Here is an 18,976-nt window from a genome sequence, read left to right on the forward strand (position 1 = left end):
GGCAGTGTCCGGAAGGGCTTTTGCACAAATGAGACTTCTGTGCCAGCTGCGTCCGTACCTCGCGAAGGCTGATCTGGCCGGGGTGGTCCATTCCTTGGTCACCTCTAGATTGGACTACTGCAATGCGCTCTACATGGGGCTGCCCTTAAAAATGGCTCGGAAGTTCCAATTGATCCAACGGGCAGCAGCCAGGATGTTAACCGGGGCTCATTACAGAGAGAGGTCAACCCTCCTGTTCAAGTAGCTCCACTGGCTGCCGTTTATTTTCCGAGCCCAATTTAAGGTGCAGGTGCTTACCTACAAAGCCCTGAACAGTTTGGGACCACCCTGCCTGCGTGACCATATCACTGTCTACGAACCCACACGCTCACTCCGGTCATCTGGAGAGGCCCTGCTCGTGATCCCGCCCGCATCGCAAGCGCTCTTGGTGGGGACGCGAGACAGGGCCTTTTCTGTGGTGGCCCCCCGAATCTGGAACGCCCTCCCGAAAGATCTCAGACAAGTCCCTACATTGGCAGTCTTCAGAAAGAATCTGAAAACTTGGCTGTTCCGATGTGCCTTCCCAGATTAGGAACCTCCAGCACCAAATCCTAGAAGCACTTTAGTAGAACCAAGATCACTGCACACTGCACACTGTACTTATATTATAATCCTACATTCCTCCTGCCACATCAGCACTTTTAATACTGTACCCCTACTCTGGCTGGCCCAGTTTTAATAGTGTCTTGTTGTATTGTTACTGTTATTGTTTTTCCTGCTTAACTGTTTTTAATTTGCTTTAGGTATTGTATTGTTTGTATTGTGTTTTGGGGCTTCGGCCTGTGTAAGCCGCATCAAATCCCTTGGGAGATGCTAGCGGGGTACAAATAAAGTTATAATAATATAATAATATATATATTATAATAATAATAAACGTCAACCAGTGGAGCTCCTTAAACAAAGGGGTAGACCGCTCCCTATAAGTACCCCCAGTTATTAATCTGGCTGCCGAACACTGGACAAGTTGTAGTTTCCAGGCTGTCTTAAAGGGCAGCCCTACGTAGAGTGCATTACAGTAGTCCAGTCTAGAGGTAAGTAAAGCATGGACCACCATGGTCAAGTCAGACTTTACGAGGTAAGGTCGCAGTTAGTACACGAATTTTGGTTGTGCGAAGGCCCTCCTGGCCACCGCCAACACCTGCGCATCAAGGGTAAGCGCTGAGTCCAGGAGGACCTCAAACTGCAGACTTGTGCTTTCAGGGGGAGTGCAACACCATCCAGCACAGGTTGCCACCCAATACTCAGGTCAGACGAGCAACTGACCTGAAGGATCACTGTCTTGTCAGAGTTGATCCCCAGCTTGTTCTTCCTCATCCAAGTCGTCATAGCAGCCAGGCACTGGTCCAGTATCCTCGGGGCTTTCTTGGAGTCTGGTGGAAAAGAGTAGTGGAGTTGGGTGTCATTTGCTTATAGATGACACCATACTCCAAAATTCCAGATGACCTCTTCCAGCAGTTTCATGTAGATGCTGGATAGCATGGAGGACAGAATAGAGCCTTGCGGGACCCCACAGGTCAACAGCCAGGGGTCCGAGCAGGAGTCCCCCATCTTCACCGACTGGGAATGACCCTCCAGGAAGGACTGGAGCCACAGTAAAACCGTGCCCCTGAGTCCCAGCCTAGCGAGTCTCCCCAGCAGGATACCATAGTCGATGGTATCAAAAGCCGCTGAGATATCCAAGAGAACCAGCAGGGACACATTCCTCCTGTCCAGTTCCCTGTGGAGGTCATCCACCAAGGCAACCAAAGCCGTCTCGGTACTGTGCCCAGGCCTAAAGCCAGAGTGTGAGCGATCCAGAAAAAAGGGAGGTTGGAAATTGGTCTGTAGTTGTTACATACAGTCGTGTCAATGGAAGTTGTTTTCAATAGGTTTTGCCACCGCCTGCTTAAGGCAGGACAGGAATTTCCCCTGACCCAATGAAGCATTTATTATTGCAACAAACCATTCCAACAACCCTTCTCTGGCCAGTTTAACTAGCCAGGAAGGGCAAGGATCCAGAGCACAAGCGGTCGCTCTCACCGTCCCAAGGATCCCCTCCACGTCATCAGGTTGAACAAGATGGAAAGAATCCCATTAGATTGAATAGACAGGTGCCTCAGTTACCTTTAAACTGGAGTCCAGATCAAGACATATCTGGGCAACTATGTGCAAAATGGTGCGCAAAATCGCTGCAGCGAGTTGCCAGAAGAGCTCCCCAACAACCAGGAACAATTCCGATGGTCTATTCGCTGCAGATGCTATGTGAGCAATCGAGAATGCTTTCCTAGCTGCTCACAAAGCCGCAGAGTAAGCCATAATAGTGGCTTTAGCCCGTGCTTTATCAGGTATGTCTTAAGATTTCCTCCAGGTGCACTCCAGACCCCTCCTCCAGTGCTTCATCACAGCCAGCTCCTCAGTGAACCAAGGAGTTGGTGTGACTCTGCACAAAGAGAGGGGATGTTCGGGAGCGATCATGTCAATCGCCCTGGCCATCTCTGTTATAGTGATCAATAAGGGCATCAACACATCTCCAAGACAGGAAGATCCCCAAGAGACCTCAGGAGTCCTGGATCCATAAGCCTCCTGGGGCAGACCATCTTAATGGGTCCACCACCCCTGAGGAGGTTAGAGGGCATGGCGAATCTTATTTATTTATTTATATTTCAAACTTATATGCCGCCACTCCCCTAGGGCTCGGAGCGGCTTACAAGAACAAACTAAAATCTAACACAAATTAAACAACATATCAAAGATCAAAAGCCTGTCGAAACAGTATGTCTTACAAGCCCTGCGGAAAGGCAATCAATCCCGCAAGGTACGGACTTCTGGTGGCAGTGTTCCATAGCAATGATGCCACTACTGTGAAGGCTCTGCGTCTGGTTGCTGTTAAACGCAAAGTTTTAAAACTGGGGACTTCCAATAAATCTTGGTCCTCAGAGCGGAGGGATCTCTGGGGTTGATAGGGGGTGAGGTGGTCCCTCTTAAACAGATCAGATGATGGTCACACCATGATAATGGAAAAATGTTTTGCTCTTCCGTCCACAATAAAAACAAGGTCCAACGTGTGTCCCATCTGATGTATGGGATCAGATATTACTTGAGTCAGCCCCATGGACGTCATGGCTGTGCCTGTCAATGTGGTCTCGCCGCGGATATTAAAGTCTCCCAAAACTAAAAGTCGTTGGGAGGCCAAGGCCAAATTCGAGACCATTTCCGCTAGCTCAGTCAGGAAACTGCTGAGCGTGAATCCCCACGCTGTCTCGGGTTCCCACATTCAAGTAGACACACTCAAACCTCAGATATTGTGCGCAGATCCCAGTAACGTGGCCTTCTGCAGCTGGCAGGTGGTAATTTTGTCAGCGCCGATTGTGTTTAAGTGCAGGTCAAGGTCTTTAGGCATTGCACCCAGTGTGCTGATCACTACTGGGACCACGTTTACTGGTTTGTGCCAGATTCTTTGCAGTTAGATTTTTAAATCCTCATATCATGTCAGCTTTTCCAGTTGTTTCTCTGCTATCCTGCTGTCACCTGGGATTGCGATATTGATGATGCATACTTTGTTGTTTAACACAATTGTGAGGTCAGCGGCGAGACCACAATTATTATTATTATTATTATTATTATTATTATTATTATTATAGCAAGATGGCTATCTTTTGGGGGTGCTTTGAATGTACTTTTTCTGCATGAAGGCAGAAGGGGGTTGGACTAGATGGCCTTTACAAATGCCTTCCAACTCTATTATTATTATTATTACTATTATTTGAAACACAAGATGAGTCCACAGCAGACACTCTGCTGGCTGTTGTATTGGATCACATGTCGGACACTTCCCACGTGTCTAGGACTATGTGATGTATCAGTGAATAATGCATGCAGATCCCAGTAAAGTGGCCTTCTGCAGCTGGCAGATGGTAATTTTGTCAGCGCCGATTGTGTTTACATGCAAGCCAAGGTCTTTAGGCACTGCACCCAGTGTGCCAATCACCACTGGGACCACATTGACTGGCTTGTGCCAGAGTCTTTGCAGTTCAATCTTTAAATCTTCATATCAGCTTTTCCAATTGTTTCTCTTCAATTCTGCTATCACCTGGGATTGCAACATCAACAATCCATACTTTGTTTTTTAACACGATTGTGAGGTCAGGAGTAATAATAATAATAATAATAATAATAATAATAATAATTTTTTATTATTATTATTATTATTATTATTATTATTATTAAGACTGAATGGCCATCATCTGCTGGGGGTGCGTTGATTGGGCTTTCCCTCCATGAAGGCAGAATAAAGGAGGTTGAAATAGATGGCCTTTAGAGGTTCCTTCCAACTCTCGAATTTTATTAAAGGAGACTTAGTCGAGTCAAACAAGAGACAACAGTTTAATGCTGCAATAATATTCTAGGCTACATCAATAGGAGAAGCCTGAGAGAAAGCGAAAGGGAACTGATATGACACTTTACCTCAGCTGGTTTTTAAATTGCTTTTAATGATAATTATTTAATGCAACTTGTTTTTAAACTTATTATACAGTATTTAATATTGTCTTTTGTTTAAAAATTATTATTATTGTTTTATTTTTGTTTATAGGCATTGAATGTTTGCCTGTTACTATGTTGGAAGCCACTCATGGGAAGATAGGGCAGGCAAGCAACAAATTATTGTTGTTGTATTATTGTTGTTATGAATAAATAAAAAAAACTTTATTTATATTCTGCCACCATCTCCCCAAAGAAACTCAAGACAGCTTATAAAGCATCCTAAGGTGTATATATGACATACAACCAGTAAAAAACAGTACAAAAGAATAAAACATGTCACATAAAATTATAACAACATCCCCCAAAACATGTTAAAATCAAAATATAATTTAATATCATATTGTTTTTGTTGACCCTCATTTTTCACTTACAGAACTTGTTTACTGTTTTTCTTTGAAATATGGTAAATATTCAAAAACATTTAACCTACTGATGTCTCAATTAATGTACTGTAACTTTATTGATTTTTATTTTTATTTTGAAATTTACCAGTCACTGCTGCATTTCTCATCCTTGGTTTATACTTGAGTAAATAAGTTTGGGGGTTTTTTTGTGGTAAAATTAGGTACCTCAGACTATATTTGGATCGGTTTATACTCTAGTATGTACAATATATGTGTGTGTGTGTGCACGCGCACACATACACACACACAAATTACAACTCAGGGATTTTCCAAATTCTAGCCAGAAAATTGGATCCTATCCTAGACCCCTATCCAGAAAAATTGATCCTATCCAAAAAAATTAGGCCTTATTTGGAATGGGAATTTTCTATATTCTTATTAAAATAACTGATTATTTTTCAAGCTCTCTCTGGGAAAAGACAAGTCATTTTAAGATCATATATAGAAAGGGATTTGATCCTCTCATGCCATCTTTAACAAAATTAAATTCAAAGACCCAGAAAGACAGATATGCCAGACTATCCTGAAAAGGGTTCCTTTCTGGAAAGATGCTTCCTTCCCTAAGAAAAACTTGGTGTTTTCCGGGCCTTTTTCTGGAGAGTGTTCTTTCCCCCCAAAACCATATCCAATAATAATGATTTTCTATTTTAAAAAATTGAGCTTTGGCACCCAAACATCCACATCCTCAGGTAGTCCATGGCCATCAAATGAAGGGAGAGAAACCCAGATATTAATAATAATAATAATCCCCCCCGGTACCTATGTAACACTTTGTGTCCCTTAATTTGAATCCATTTGGAGTGCCTGTATTGTGATACTTTTCCCCTACTCCAATATTAAATAATAATAATAATAATAATAATAATAATAATGCTTTCACCATATTCATTATTCATGTGAAGTAGCCAGGTATAACAACAACAACAGTAATAATAATACCTCTACATGAGTTTAATACTGTCTTTCCCTATTCCATTATCTGAATCCATTTAGAGTAGCCAGATACGATGATGATGATATTCTTGCCACTGTTTTCTCTACTCCGTTATCTGGAGTATATCTGGAGAAGAATCCAGATAAAAAGCTTTTCTGGGTTTCTAGACACTATTCAGAAAGGATAATTATTTGGATCCTCTCCAAATCCTATCTAGAAAAGGGAGCTTTCTAGAAAAATTACTGATCCTTTCCCAAGAAAAATGATTTCCAGAACCTCTCTGGAAATTGTTTCTCTCTCAAAATCATATCTAATTGTTCCCCCAAAAAAGGTTTCCTTCCTGATTCAGAAAAGATTAATCCCCAGACCTTGCCCCCCAAAAAGGGAGAGAAATACTGAGATATATACCAAATATTTCCTCATCAAGCCCTAACCAGAAAAGAGAATTTTTCTAGACTGTTCTAGAAAAGATGAATGCAGACCTTATCCAGAATAATTAATTCCCCCCCCCCCCAAAAAAAAAACATATCCAGAAAGGGGTTTCTTCACACAGAAAAGGTTTCCAAATCCCTATTTGGGAAAGAGGGGTGTTTTCTAGACTCTATTATCCAGATAAACTGCCTATTCCTTCCAAATATGGATTTTAATAAACCCTATCCAGAAAGAGAGTCCTTCCTTATTCATATCAAGATTCCCCCAAGACTATTTTTTCCCTCTCCAAAAGGATGCATTTTTTTGTTCTATCCAGAAAAGCGGTACAATTCGAGGCCCTATCTAGAAAGGTCTGTATTCTAGACTTCTCTTTCCAGAAAGGTGGTATTTCTCTCTCTCTCCAGAAGGACAGGCTACAAGGGCCTGAAATTATTGTTTAATTTAAATGATGTGCTTCCTTTCCTATCCATTCATCCAGTCTGTGCCTGAAAAAGGGAAAAATCAATCCGGAAAGAACAGGGCAGCAGGGAAGAAAGGCATGTAAATGTTAATAGAATATAATTTATTTGTGTGTGTGTGTGCGTATCACACACACTTATATGTAAATGTGTGTGTGTGTGTGTGTGTGTGTATATAATGTATGTCTGTAATAAAATACATTGTATGTGTCTGTATCTACATATATGTAGTTTTCCAAAATGCATGTATATGTATTTATACACACACATACAATATTATTTTATTATGCACATATATATAATAGGCATGCAAATGTATATGCAATACATGCAAATCCTCTCTCTCTATATATATATATATAACAAAATGCATACATATATATAATGCTATAGCCACACACATATGTATACACACACACACACACATAATGAATAAATATAAATAAACACAATTTTATATATTCCATAGCTATCTTCAAAATGCAAGCCTCTATCTATGAAACATGGTATATAATGCATGGAGATAGGGATACAAAATGCATGTCTATATATCTATCGAATAATGCATGGATATGACAGAAATAAATGCATAAAAATGCAAGGTTCTATATATCAAATGCAAACCCGATCTATACACTGTAAATGCATGTATGCAGTGCAGGTATATAGATAGAAACTGAGATTGATGGATTGATGCAGATTTGCATCAGTGGAGGCAGCCAGGCCTTCTTCATTCTCCTCTTCTTCCTCCTATTGGTCGCCTACCTCTTTTCTCTCCATTCTTCCTTCTCTTCGTCTCTTCTTCCTCCTTTCCCAGCTCCTCCTTTATTTTTCTTTATTTAAATATACTTTCTTCGTGGGGAGGGGGGCAGGGAAGAAACGGAAAGGTGTGTGCTCGCATCCCAGGCAGAGAAGGGTAACAGAAGCTCGAGGAGCTCGTTCACGCCGAGGGTCACGTGATCTATCGGCAGGACGGGAAGGGAGGAGGGGGAGGCCCCCTTCTTTCCTGCCCTCCCTTTCTTCTTGTCTACCTACCTACGTACCCCTTTCTTAGATTAATCATTCCCTCCCTTCTCTCTAAAATGCCTTTCTTCTTTTTTATCATTCTCTCAGTTCTTTTCTTTCTTTCTATCTATCCTTCCTATCATACCAAATCACCTTGTCTCTCTCCTGAAGAATCTGTATAAGAACCAAGTAGCAACAGTAAGAACTGACCATGGAACAACAGAGTTCACGATTGGAAAAGGCGTATGGCTGGGTTTTATACTCTCGCCCAACCTATTCAACTTGTATACAGAACACATCATACAATTTGTGGGGTTTGATTAATGCAAGGCTGGGGTAAAAATTGCTGGAAGAAACATTAACAACCTTAGATATGCAGATGATACCACTTTAATGGCTGAAAGCGACGAGGAGCCGAGGAGCTTTCTAATCAAGGTGAAAGAAGACAGTGCAAAAGCTGGGTTGCAGCTAAATATCAAACAAACTTAAGATAATGGCAATTGGACTGACTGATTACTGGCAAATAAAGGGAGAAAACATGGAGGCAGTGACAGACTATTTCTAGGTGCAAAAATTACTGCAGATGCAGACTGCAGTCAGGAAATCAGGAGATGCTTGCTTTTTATTTATTTATTTATTTATTTGTGACATTTATATGCTGCCCTTCTCACCCCAAAGGGGACTCAGAGCGGCTTACAAGATATATATACACACACACACATATACATACAACACATTATAACATTAACACAATACAATATCAGCACTATACATCACTATATTGTACTATGCAATTATATTGTAATATTATTAGTAATAATACATGTAATATAAAATATATAATTATAATATCTTATTAGTAGTAGTATTATACTGTATTACATTATAATATTATAAGTATTATATGTATATAAAATATATTATATTATATTATCTGGGTTGTTGTAGGTTTCTCAAGCTATAAGGCCATGGTCTAGAGCAGGGGTCCTCAAACTTTTTTAACAGGGGGCCAGTTCACTGTCCTTCAGACCGTTGGAGGGCCGGACTATAGTTTTTTTAAAAACCATGATCAAATTCCTGTGCCCACTGCACATGTCTTATCTTGAAGTAAAAAACAAAACAAAATGGGAACAAATACAATATTTAAAGTGAAGAACAAGTAAAGTTAAATCAACAAACTTATCAGTAATTCAGTGGGAACTATGGGTCATCTTTTGGCTAATATAATGAGATGGTCAATGTCCGGTTCCATATTTGTCACTGCTAGTCGTAACAAATGCTGCAAGTGTGCATCGGTTAGTCTAGATTTGGTTGGAGATTTCAGATGTTTCATTCATTGTGTGGATTTATAGTTCACCAGCCATCAAAGGGCATTCTGAGCCCCACCAACAATGAAACCAAACCAAACATAACATGCAGAACTTCCATGACCAACAGAAAATACTGGAGAGCTTTGGTTAAAATACACTCAGACATGAGGGAGTTGCAGTAGCTCCTGAAATCAAAGAGCATTCTGAATTCCCCAATAATTGAATTCAACCAAACTTGGCATACAGAACTCCCACATCAATAGATTCATCATAGTTTGTGGCAGCCACACAAAGTTTCTGAAGGAGGACAACTACTTTCAAAGTAAGGGCTGCACAATTAAACAGGAAATAACACTTTCAAACCAGGAATAGATTTTTGTTTTCCAAGCAGGAGATCAGAAGAGGAGGACTTTATTATTATTATATTTGTTTATACACCACTTTTTTGTTTCCACAAGGAAACTGAGGGACTTTCCAATCAGGTCCTATATACCAGGATCTGATCCCAGGTTTTCTGCTTTAAACTGGATTGTATGAGTCTGCACTGCCAAATAACCCGGGATAAACAGAAAACCTAGGATCAGATCCTGGGATGTAGGGCCTGTCTGGAAGGGGACTCAAAGGGCCATTACAAACAGCCATATAACCCAGAATATCAAGGCAGATAATCCACAATACCTGCTTTGTACTGCATTATCAGAGTCCACACTGCCATATAAACCAGTTCAGTGTGAATTTTATATAGCTGTGTGGAAAGGGCCAAAGCAGCTTACATTTCAATACATTTTCAAATCAACAAATATATGAAATATTACAACAGAAGTAAATATCACCAGTATTCCTTAAAGTAGGCATGGGCCAATTGGGGCCCTCCTTGTGTGCTGGACTTCAGTTCTCACAATTCCTAACAGCCACCTACCAACTGTTTTCACAGGAGGAGCCTGGATTTTCCAGAGTAACAGGGCAAAGAGGGGAAGAAAAGGAAGCCCATATTTTGGTCTTTCCTCCGGGATGCTGGCGTTTCTGTTACCCCCACTCTCCCCTTCCTCTTTAACTTGGGGGCGGGGGTTGCAGGGGCTCCTAGCTGCCTTGAGCCCTGCGACCCGGTAGAGGTGGATGGAAGAAAAGAAGGAGGGCTGGATGGCGAGGGGAGGCTTCGGGGCTGCCTATTAGCTGCATAGCTCTGTGTCTTTTCTGGAAGAGCAGAGACAAGGAATTCCCCTGCCTTCGCTCTTCCAGGCAGCAGCCTCAGTGCTCCAAGACCAGCCGCCGCCTCTTCCCCTGAGGAGAAGGAGGACAAAGAAGAAGGAGGAGGAGGAGAAGAAGAAAGGGATATTTAAAAAAAGGAAATAAAAAAGAGGAAGAAGAGAGAAGAGCCAAAGAGAAAGAAAAAGAGAGGGGAAAGGGGAAGAGACTGAAATGAGGGGGGAGAGAGAGCGTGAGGGGGGAGACAGAAAGAACGAAAGGAGCTCTGCATTAACAGAGCCAAGACTGATTCCCCTGAGAAAGGGGCCGCCTCCTCAGGGACCGAATAAATGCCCTCAGAGGGCCGCATCCGGCCCCCTGCCCGTCGTTTGAGGATCCCTAGTTTAGAGGCATTCTCTCCTGACGTTTCACCTGTATCTATGGCAAGCATCCTCAGAGCTAGTGAGGTCTGTTGAAACTAGGAAAAAGAGTTTATATATCTGTGGAATGAACAGGGTGAGACAAAGGACTATTGTCTGCTGGAGCTAGGTGTGAATGTTTCAACTGACCACCTTGATTAGCACATAATGGCCTGACAGTGCCTCGAGCAAACTTTTGTTGAGAGGTGATTAGATGCCCTTGTTTGTTTCCTCTCTGTTGTTGTGCTCTTGTAATTTTAGAGTTTTTTAATACTGGTAGCCAGATTTTGTTCATATTCATGGTTTCCTCCTTTCTGTTGAAGTTGTCCACATGCTTGTGTATTTCAATGGCTTCTCTGTGTAGTCTGACATGGTGATTGTGAGTGTGGTCCAGCATTTCTGTGTTCTCAAATAATATGCTGTGTCCAGGCTGGTTCATCAGGTGGTCTGCTATGGCTGATTTCTCTGGTTGAAGTAGTCTGCAGTGCCTTTCATGTTCCTTGATTCATGTTTGGGCAATGCTGCGTTTGGTGGCCCCTATGTAGACTTGTTCACTACTGCATGGTAACAAACAAGGACATCTAATCACCTCTCAACAAAAGTTTGCTTGAGGCACTTTCAGGCCATTATATGCTAATCAAGGTGGTCAACTGAAACATTCACACCTAGCTCCAGCAGACAAAAGTCCTTTGTCTCACCCTGGTCATTCCACAGATATATAAACTCTTTTTCCTAGTTCCAACAGACCTCACTACGTCTGAGGATGCCCAACCAGTCCATACTTCAGGAAATAAAACCCGACTGCTCATTGGAGGGAAGGATAGTAGAGACAAAGATGAAGTACTTTGGCCACATCATGAGAAGAAAGGAAAGCTTAGAGAAAACAATAATGCTGGAGGAAATGGAAGGAAAAAGGAAGAGGGGCCGACCAAGAGCAAGATGGATAGATGGCATCCTTGAAGTGACTGGATTGGTCTTGAAGGAGCTGGGGGTGGTGACAGCCAATAGGGAGCTCTGGCTTGGGCTGGTCCATGAGGTCACAAGGAGTCGGAAACAACTGAACGAATGAACAACAATAATCCTTCCTATCTATCCTTTTGTTCTAATCAATCATTTCCTCCTTCCTTTTCTCTTCTTTCTTCACTTCCCTTCCTTCCTATCCCTTCTTTCCTTTCCTTCTTTTTCTAATCTTGCCTTCCTTTTCTCACTTCTTCCTTTCCTATCTATTGCTTCCTTAATAATATAGTTTTATTTCTTCCCAGCTCTCCACATGGCTCGAGGTGGGTTACAGAAGAATTAAAATAGTGAATAGTGAATGGTTATTGTAGTAATTGTTTATTAATTATGTAATAGGCTGTTAACTGTTTTTACACTGTAGCATTGAATTTTTGCTGTTCTTATTTGTTGTGAACCGCTGTGAGTTGCCTTCGGGCTGAGAACAGTGGTATATAAGTAAATAAATAAATAAATAAATAAATAAAATACATCAACACAACACAACACTACAAATACATACATAAAAATGTACCTCCTTAAAAGTTACGCACCAAAACTTATTTCCATGAAATATTAAAACAGACAAAATGCATTAAACAAAGGACATTCCTTCTGTTATTCCTCTCCTTACTTCTCTTCCTTCATACTCATCCTTCCTTTCTAAATCTTAAAAGTACAATGGATTTGTACTTTACATGTTTGCCAGTTTGAATGCTAATCATGGTCTGCTCTGATCTGGATATATAGAAGTATGGGCAAAACCTATAAAATTAATGGATGTACAAGACATTAATATACACAGGGACTAAATATAGTATTAATGCATTGCTATTAATACATCAGCCTTGGTCTGGATTTGGATGAGAGTCCAACATTGAATTTAATAGGATTTATCGATAAAGTCTATAGTCTATTGAACATCTACACTCATTAATGAACACAGATCCTAAATATGACCCAAAAGGCACTATATTTTGGATGCTAAGCAGGGGCTGTCCTGGTCTAGAGTTGGATGAGAATCCAACAATGAATATATATATATATAATAGGAAGGAAAGGGGCCAAACATGAATGCAAACAGGGTGGTTATATATACCCAATAGCTCCAGATCTGCCCTTTCCTAAGCAAGGTGGCACCTAGTTGGGAATCAGGTAGGAGTCCAACCACTGAATCCTGTGCCTCCCTGGCAGGGGCAGTATGCGTGGTGGAGAGTGGCCTGGTGCCATCACTGGTCCTGAAGCTGCGCTCGGAACCAGAAGAGATCCAGGTGCTGATCCTGGAAACGCTGTGGGGCTGCCTACGGACTGAAGCCTTTGAGGCGCTGGCCTCAGGCGCTGTCCGTGTCTTCAAAGAGAAGCTCAGCCACCCGGACGTCCGCATCCGTAGCCGTGCCACACAGGCCCTCATGGCCATCAGGTCAGCAAGAAGGTTGAAAAGAGCTACTATAATTATTATTATTAATCTCCTGTCCCTATGCAATGCTTCATTTCCCCTATTCTATTATCTGAATCCATTTGGAGTACAAAGACATTATTATTATTATTATTATTATTATTATTATTTAAAACACAATAAGTTTAATACGCAGCAAACAAGATCACTGTGCTTGTTGTTGTATTGGATCACGCAACCGACACTTCCCAAGTGTCTAGGACTATGTGATCTATCGGTGAATACTGTGTGCAGATCCATTGGAGTGGCCTTTAGCAGCTGATAGATCGTAGTTTTGTGTTTAAATTGTGTTTAAGTGCAGATCAAAGTCTTTAGGCTCTGCACCCAATATGCCGATCACCACTGGGACCACCTTGAGTGACTTGTGCCAGTCTTTGCAATTTGATCTTTAAATCTTCATAATGTGTCAGCTTAAAAAACTGAACTGCATTATTATTATTATTATTATTATTATTATTATTAGCTGTACCCTGCCACGCATAGCTGTGGCCCTCAGAGAACAGAGGATTTGCAGACATGAAGCAATCTGGGCTAGGGAACTCCTCCCACCAAAGGTTTCCTGCTGGCTAGTAGAAGCCAGGCTGTTAAGTTACACAGTGATATGAAAAATAAAGTAATGAGTAGCAGCCACTGAAACTCCAAGGCTTTTCAGTTATATTCATGCTGACCAAAACACTCAAAAAAGCCTATTTGAAACAGAGGTTGGGTGGCCATCTGTTGGGTGTGCTTTGAATGTGATTCTTCACAGAATAGGGTTGGCCGGATGGCCCACCGGGTGTCTCCCAACTCTAGGACTCTCTGATTCTATATCTTTCTCTTCCCTTCACCCGTTTCCCCTTGTCTTTCTTTGTTCCTTTCCTGCCTCTTCCCTTCATTTCCTCTCCCTGCCTCCTTTCCCTTCCTCTTTCTTCCCTTTCCTTCCATTCATAATGTTCTCTTCTCTTCACCAATCCTTTTCTTCCTTTCTTCTTTCCTTTTCTTTCCCCTCCTTCCTCCGGGACAGTTTGTAAGGGTTTTTAAAGGGTTTTTTTTTGGGGGGGGTGAAAGGGGGGATGTGGAGCCTAAGTGGGAGAGTTGCTGGCCTTCTCATAGTTCACATTCCCCCTTCACCATATTGGGGTTGGGGGGGGGGGTGCAGTGAGACTTGCCTTGCAATCCTCTGGTCTTGGGGGAAGAGTTGCCTGGTAGCCATGTGGGCCTCATGGAGCCGCTGTGGTGGATCCAGGTGCTGCCGTGGCTTGCCTCGCCAAGCCCCCACCCCTCTGTTGGGACAGGCCTTTTCCTTCCTTCCCTCTTTCCTTTCCTCAATCCCTCTGAAGTCGAATACGACCCCCCCCCCCAAATAAAAGATAGTAACTTCTAGTTTTGCTAAGGACAAGGACACCAGACTGGATAATAAGGGTTAAGCCTTGGTCAGTTTGCCAAGACACCAACAACAAGGACCCTTCCTAATGTAGAGCTAAAATTTAGGGGTCTTTGCCAGGAGGAAGAGATCAATTAGATTCATCAAAGAGTTCTTTTTCCCTGGCAAGACAGAGAAACATCCCATATTTTTCCCTGATTTCCCAATGAAAGGTCTCATCAAGTTGAAGAAAAGCCATCAAGGTTTTACTTGCGATTCAGCTGAAAAGGTTGCAGAGCTGCAGTCATTCACCAGCAGAGCTGCAGTCATTCGCCAGCAGTACACCAATACAGTCATATTTATAGTGAATTCAAAGTTGCAGAGTTCAAACTCCCTGCCCCGGCTTCCCTGTGTTCCCCACCATGATTGGGCAATGGGCGAACAGCTGGGGGGCGGCTCTCCTGCCCCCGGTGCCTCTGTACCAATTAGGAAGCTCCAGTGGTCCGTAAGACACAATGGAGAGACCTCTGCCATCTGGTGGCAACAGCAAATCAGGAGAGAGGGAGGTGGGATGAGCGAGCACAAAGGAATCTGGGAAGGAGTCTTTAAACAAAGGAAATGCCATGTGACCTGAGACAAAAAGCTCAAACAGGGCCGATCTATTGTGTTCATGAGTGCTGTGAATCAACATGTGTAAAAATATCCAGATCCTTCCTGGCTGTGAGACAGCAGAACAATGATGGCAGCATGAGGTTAATGCTATCAATGGGAAGTAAACAAAAGCAGTGGGGAAGATTTCCCCTTATCTTACTTGAAGAGTGACAGAAACTTTTGTCAAACAATTCTTTACTCTAGTGGGCCATTTCGGATGCTAGAGATAAGAATCTCCTTCTTTTATCCCTGCAAGTGTGTCTTTGGTGGGAGGTTTCAGTAATCACTAATGGCTTTTGTTTCTGAAGGCCAGGGGGTTCCCTTACATATTTCTTTGGAGGGAGAAGGGGTAAAGGGTCAGGAATACAAGGAAGCATAAAAAACATATAGAAATTATACACAAGAAAATCATATGCAGGTATCTTCCCATCCAGGGCCCCAGAGGGAAATTAATAATACCAATTATAAAAAGCAGACGATATCAGGACACAGCATGAATTCATAAGTTGTCTTGAAGAAAGTTCATGGGTAGAGAGCGAGTCCTTGAAGAGAGTGAAGTCCAGGAATGTAGCAGAATTCAAAAAGCCACCAAAGGGAGTCTATGGAGTTCCATTGGGCCAAGGCACAAAGCCCTGCAGCACTGGGATGGAAGCCAGTCCCATGGTCCTTGGAAAATACAGCTCTCAAGAGAGGCAGAGACCCCAAGGTCTGGCCATTCCCGAAGTCTCATGGGGTCCTCATTGTTGTTAGGGTCTTGGCAAATTGACCAAGACTCCTATTGTGCAGTCTGGTACCCTTGTCCTTTGCAGAACTATAAGTTACCATCCCTTGTTAGGGGGGCGGGCATGCTCGACTTCATTCCCATGTTGGATTGTGTGTACATTTAATCAAGGTTTTATGCCCTAGGTTTCATATATAGCAGAAGGTAGCACATTTATTACTGAGAAACCACCTCCCTTTACACTTATGTGCTCTCTTGAACTTCTATGGGACTGTGATGGGAGGAATAAGTGGGTATGTTTTCTATAACATGATTTCTATATTCCTCCCCTGACCTTTTCCTGACCCATTTGCCCAATCCCTCTTTATTGAAAAATGTATAAAAATACAAGGCAGCCACCCCTGCGTGATCCTGGAAAGAAGGAAATCTCCAGTTTAAAAAGACCCTTATCAAAAGACACTATTTGCATGAACAATAATAAAGGACCGTGACCTCTGGGCTCGGAGTTGGTCCCCCAGAGGAAGCGGTCATATGGCAATTATGATGATATCTCAATAGGATGGAGGGAGTCTTCGGAAAGCCGCACCTCGTCCATCCAATCCAACCCCCAGCCAAGAAGCAAGAATATTGCATTCAAATCACCCCTGACAGATGGCCATCCAGCCTCTGTTAGAAAGCTTCCAAAAAAGAAGCCTCCACCACACTCCGGGGCAGAGAGTTCCACTGCTAAACGGCTCTCACAGTCAGGAAGTTCTTCCTCATGTTCAGATGGAATTTCCTTTCTTGTAGGAAAGCCATTGTTCTGCGTCCTAATCTCCAGGGAAGCAGAAAACAAGCTTCTTCCCTCCTCCCTGTGGCTTCCTCTCACATATTTATACATGGCTATCATATCTCCTCTCAGCCTTTTCTTCTTCGGGCTAAACATGTCTGGAGAACAAGCCTTATGAAGAGCGGCTTAAGGAGCTGGCCCTTTGAGCAGCCCTTCATAAGGCTTGTTCTCCAGACCCTTGATCATTTTAGTCGCCCTCCTCTGGACACATTCCAGCTTGTCAATATCTCTCTTGAATTGTGGTGCCCAGAATTGGACACAATGTTCCAGGTGTGGTCTAACCAAAATGGAATAGAGGGGTAGCATTACTTCCCTAGATCTAGACAGTATGCACCTATTGATGCAGGCGAAAATCCCATTGGCTTTTTTTGCCACCACATCACATTGTTTGCTCATGTGTAACTTGTTGTCCACGAGGACTCCAAGATCTTTTTCACACGTACTGCTCTCGAGCCAGGCGTCCCCCATTCTGTATCTTTGCATTTTGTTTTTTCTGCCTAAGTGAAGTAGCCAAAGTTCCCCATTGTTCCCATATCTCTGCACTCGAAAGATCCGGATCTTGGCAGGATCGCCACACATCAATGTTTATTGCAGCCACTCAATGACAATAGAAATGGCTGGCTCGCAGGCTCCAGGACTCGCTGGCTGCATGGACATTTTCTACCTCCACAATCCTCTCAAGAATCCATTGTTTCCCTCTCATTCCACCTCCCTTTCTCCTGATTCATCAGGACACCGAGGCAGCAGAAGCCCAGTGATTGGCTCAGACACTCAGGAGGTGGCCAAGCCTCCTCCCAGCTGTAGAGCGCCAGCCAATCATCGTCGAGCCAGCAGAGGGGCAGGGAATGGGAGATTCAAACCTAGTAACTCTGATTCTGTATAAAAAAGGCTTTATTTGTACACATGTTATGCTCTGCTTGGCGAAATATTTCTGCTTTGCATCCTTTTCAATAAATCATCTCGGTGTTTCCTTCAACTTTGGTGAGATTTATTTTGGGAACTTAGGAAAACCCTTTTTAAATTGGGCTTCACTTTGCTCACTATTGTAGCGAGCCCTCTTTGGTGGGTGCGCAGGGTCTCTCCTTTAGGGCCAGACCCTTTTAAATTCTTGCTTGACTTCAATTGGCGACCACGTCAGGGACTAAGCTTGGAGTTCCAAAATTAAATTTTAAAGCTAAAATCCAAGCAGCTACTTGGTCCAGGGGCTTTGGGACAGATCAGAAGGAGGAACAGTTAGGAGAGAGGCGTCTCTACCAAAACTTTATATAAAAATAAGATAATTTCTCCCAGCACCTTCCTCTTGGCTAAACTGTCCCAGGGCTCCAGCAACAAAGTAGCAAAAGGGAAGCATTCAGGACTTCCTGGAAGAAAGGCCACCGACGTGACAACGAAAATCCTAGGTAAGGAAAAAAGCAGCCAGGGGCCACACCAAGACCTTAGGTGGGAGGGACCCCTGTAGTAAGGTACTCCAGATAGAAGTTCGGTAACAAATCCTAAGTGAGGTGTGGGGAACATCTGGCATCTTAGGGAGCTTAGAGCAGTCTAGCTTTGTTGTTGCAGTCTTGGGGACTATGGGGCTGCGGGATTGTTTTCCTCCTTCCCCCACAGGTCAGCCAGGTGTTAGCCACTCATCTCTCCCAAGCAGAACACCATTTAGAAGGATCCTAGCAGATGGGGAGGGATAGGAAGCGAAATCTCTGCTCCCCGCTAGGATGGTCAAATACAGTGTAGAAAAATGGCTGCTCGGGTCTCTTGCAGACAGTGCCATCTGGCCAGCTCATGGCCCATTGCCTTGAGAACGCCATATGGACTGAGCTGGCCTATGCCTCCTGTTTTATAACCCTATGCCAGAGGGTGGGTGAAAAGGGGAAAGGTGCCCCACTTTGGCCATACAAGGAAGTTGGCACCAAACCCCCTTCCCCCAGAAACCTCTTTCTAGATCTTTACCTCCTCCTGTGGAGGATCCACTTGAAATACTTGTTTCTGTTCATTTTTTCCCCTACCCTTCCCATTTGCCCTCCGTAGCCCCCAGTTGCCCCTTCCCTCCCAGAGTGCTTCTTCTTTTCTCTTTCCCTTGGCCACCTCCCCCTTTTTTCAAAATTGCAAAGTGGAACCTACAGCCAAGCTGTTTTACTGCTGCCTCCTTTGGGAAAAACCTGGAAGGGAGGGAGGAGGGGTCAGGCTGGCCAAAGGTACCACTTTTTCCTGGCCTCGGGGCTTTCTCTCTCCTTTCCTTGCAAACAAAGGGAGTTCCTCCTCTCCCCTCCCCCAATCTCC

The 18,976-nt window shown here is 43.1% G+C and overlaps 2 protein-coding genes across 2 annotated transcripts in view; one reads left to right on the forward strand and one right to left on the reverse strand.

Annotated features, from left to right (window-relative positions):
- Positions 1-7,728, reverse strand: part of LOC137095111 (guanine nucleotide-binding protein G(z) subunit alpha-like) — a 171,955-nt gene extending 164,227 nt beyond the window's left edge. The window contains exon 1 of the mRNA XM_067461383.1: positions 7,554-7,728. The gene's annotated coding sequence lies outside the window, so the exon portion shown is untranslated. The remainder of the gene's footprint in view (positions 1-7,553) is intronic.
- RSPH14 (radial spoke head 14 homolog) overlaps positions 1-18,976 on the forward strand; it is a 231,581-nt gene that overhangs the window by 192,381 nt on the left and 20,224 nt on the right. The window contains exon 4 of the mRNA XM_067461384.1: positions 12,895-13,120. Within this exon, the coding sequence (XP_067317485.1) occupies positions 12,895-13,120 (226 nt within the window). The remainder of the gene's footprint in view (positions 1-12,894; positions 13,121-18,976) is intronic.

Source organism: Anolis sagrei, chromosome Y (assembly GCF_037176765.1).
Source record: "Anolis sagrei isolate rAnoSag1 chromosome Y, rAnoSag1.mat, whole genome shotgun sequence".
Lineage (NCBI taxonomy): Eukaryota > Metazoa > Chordata > Lepidosauria > Squamata > Dactyloidae > Anolis > Anolis sagrei.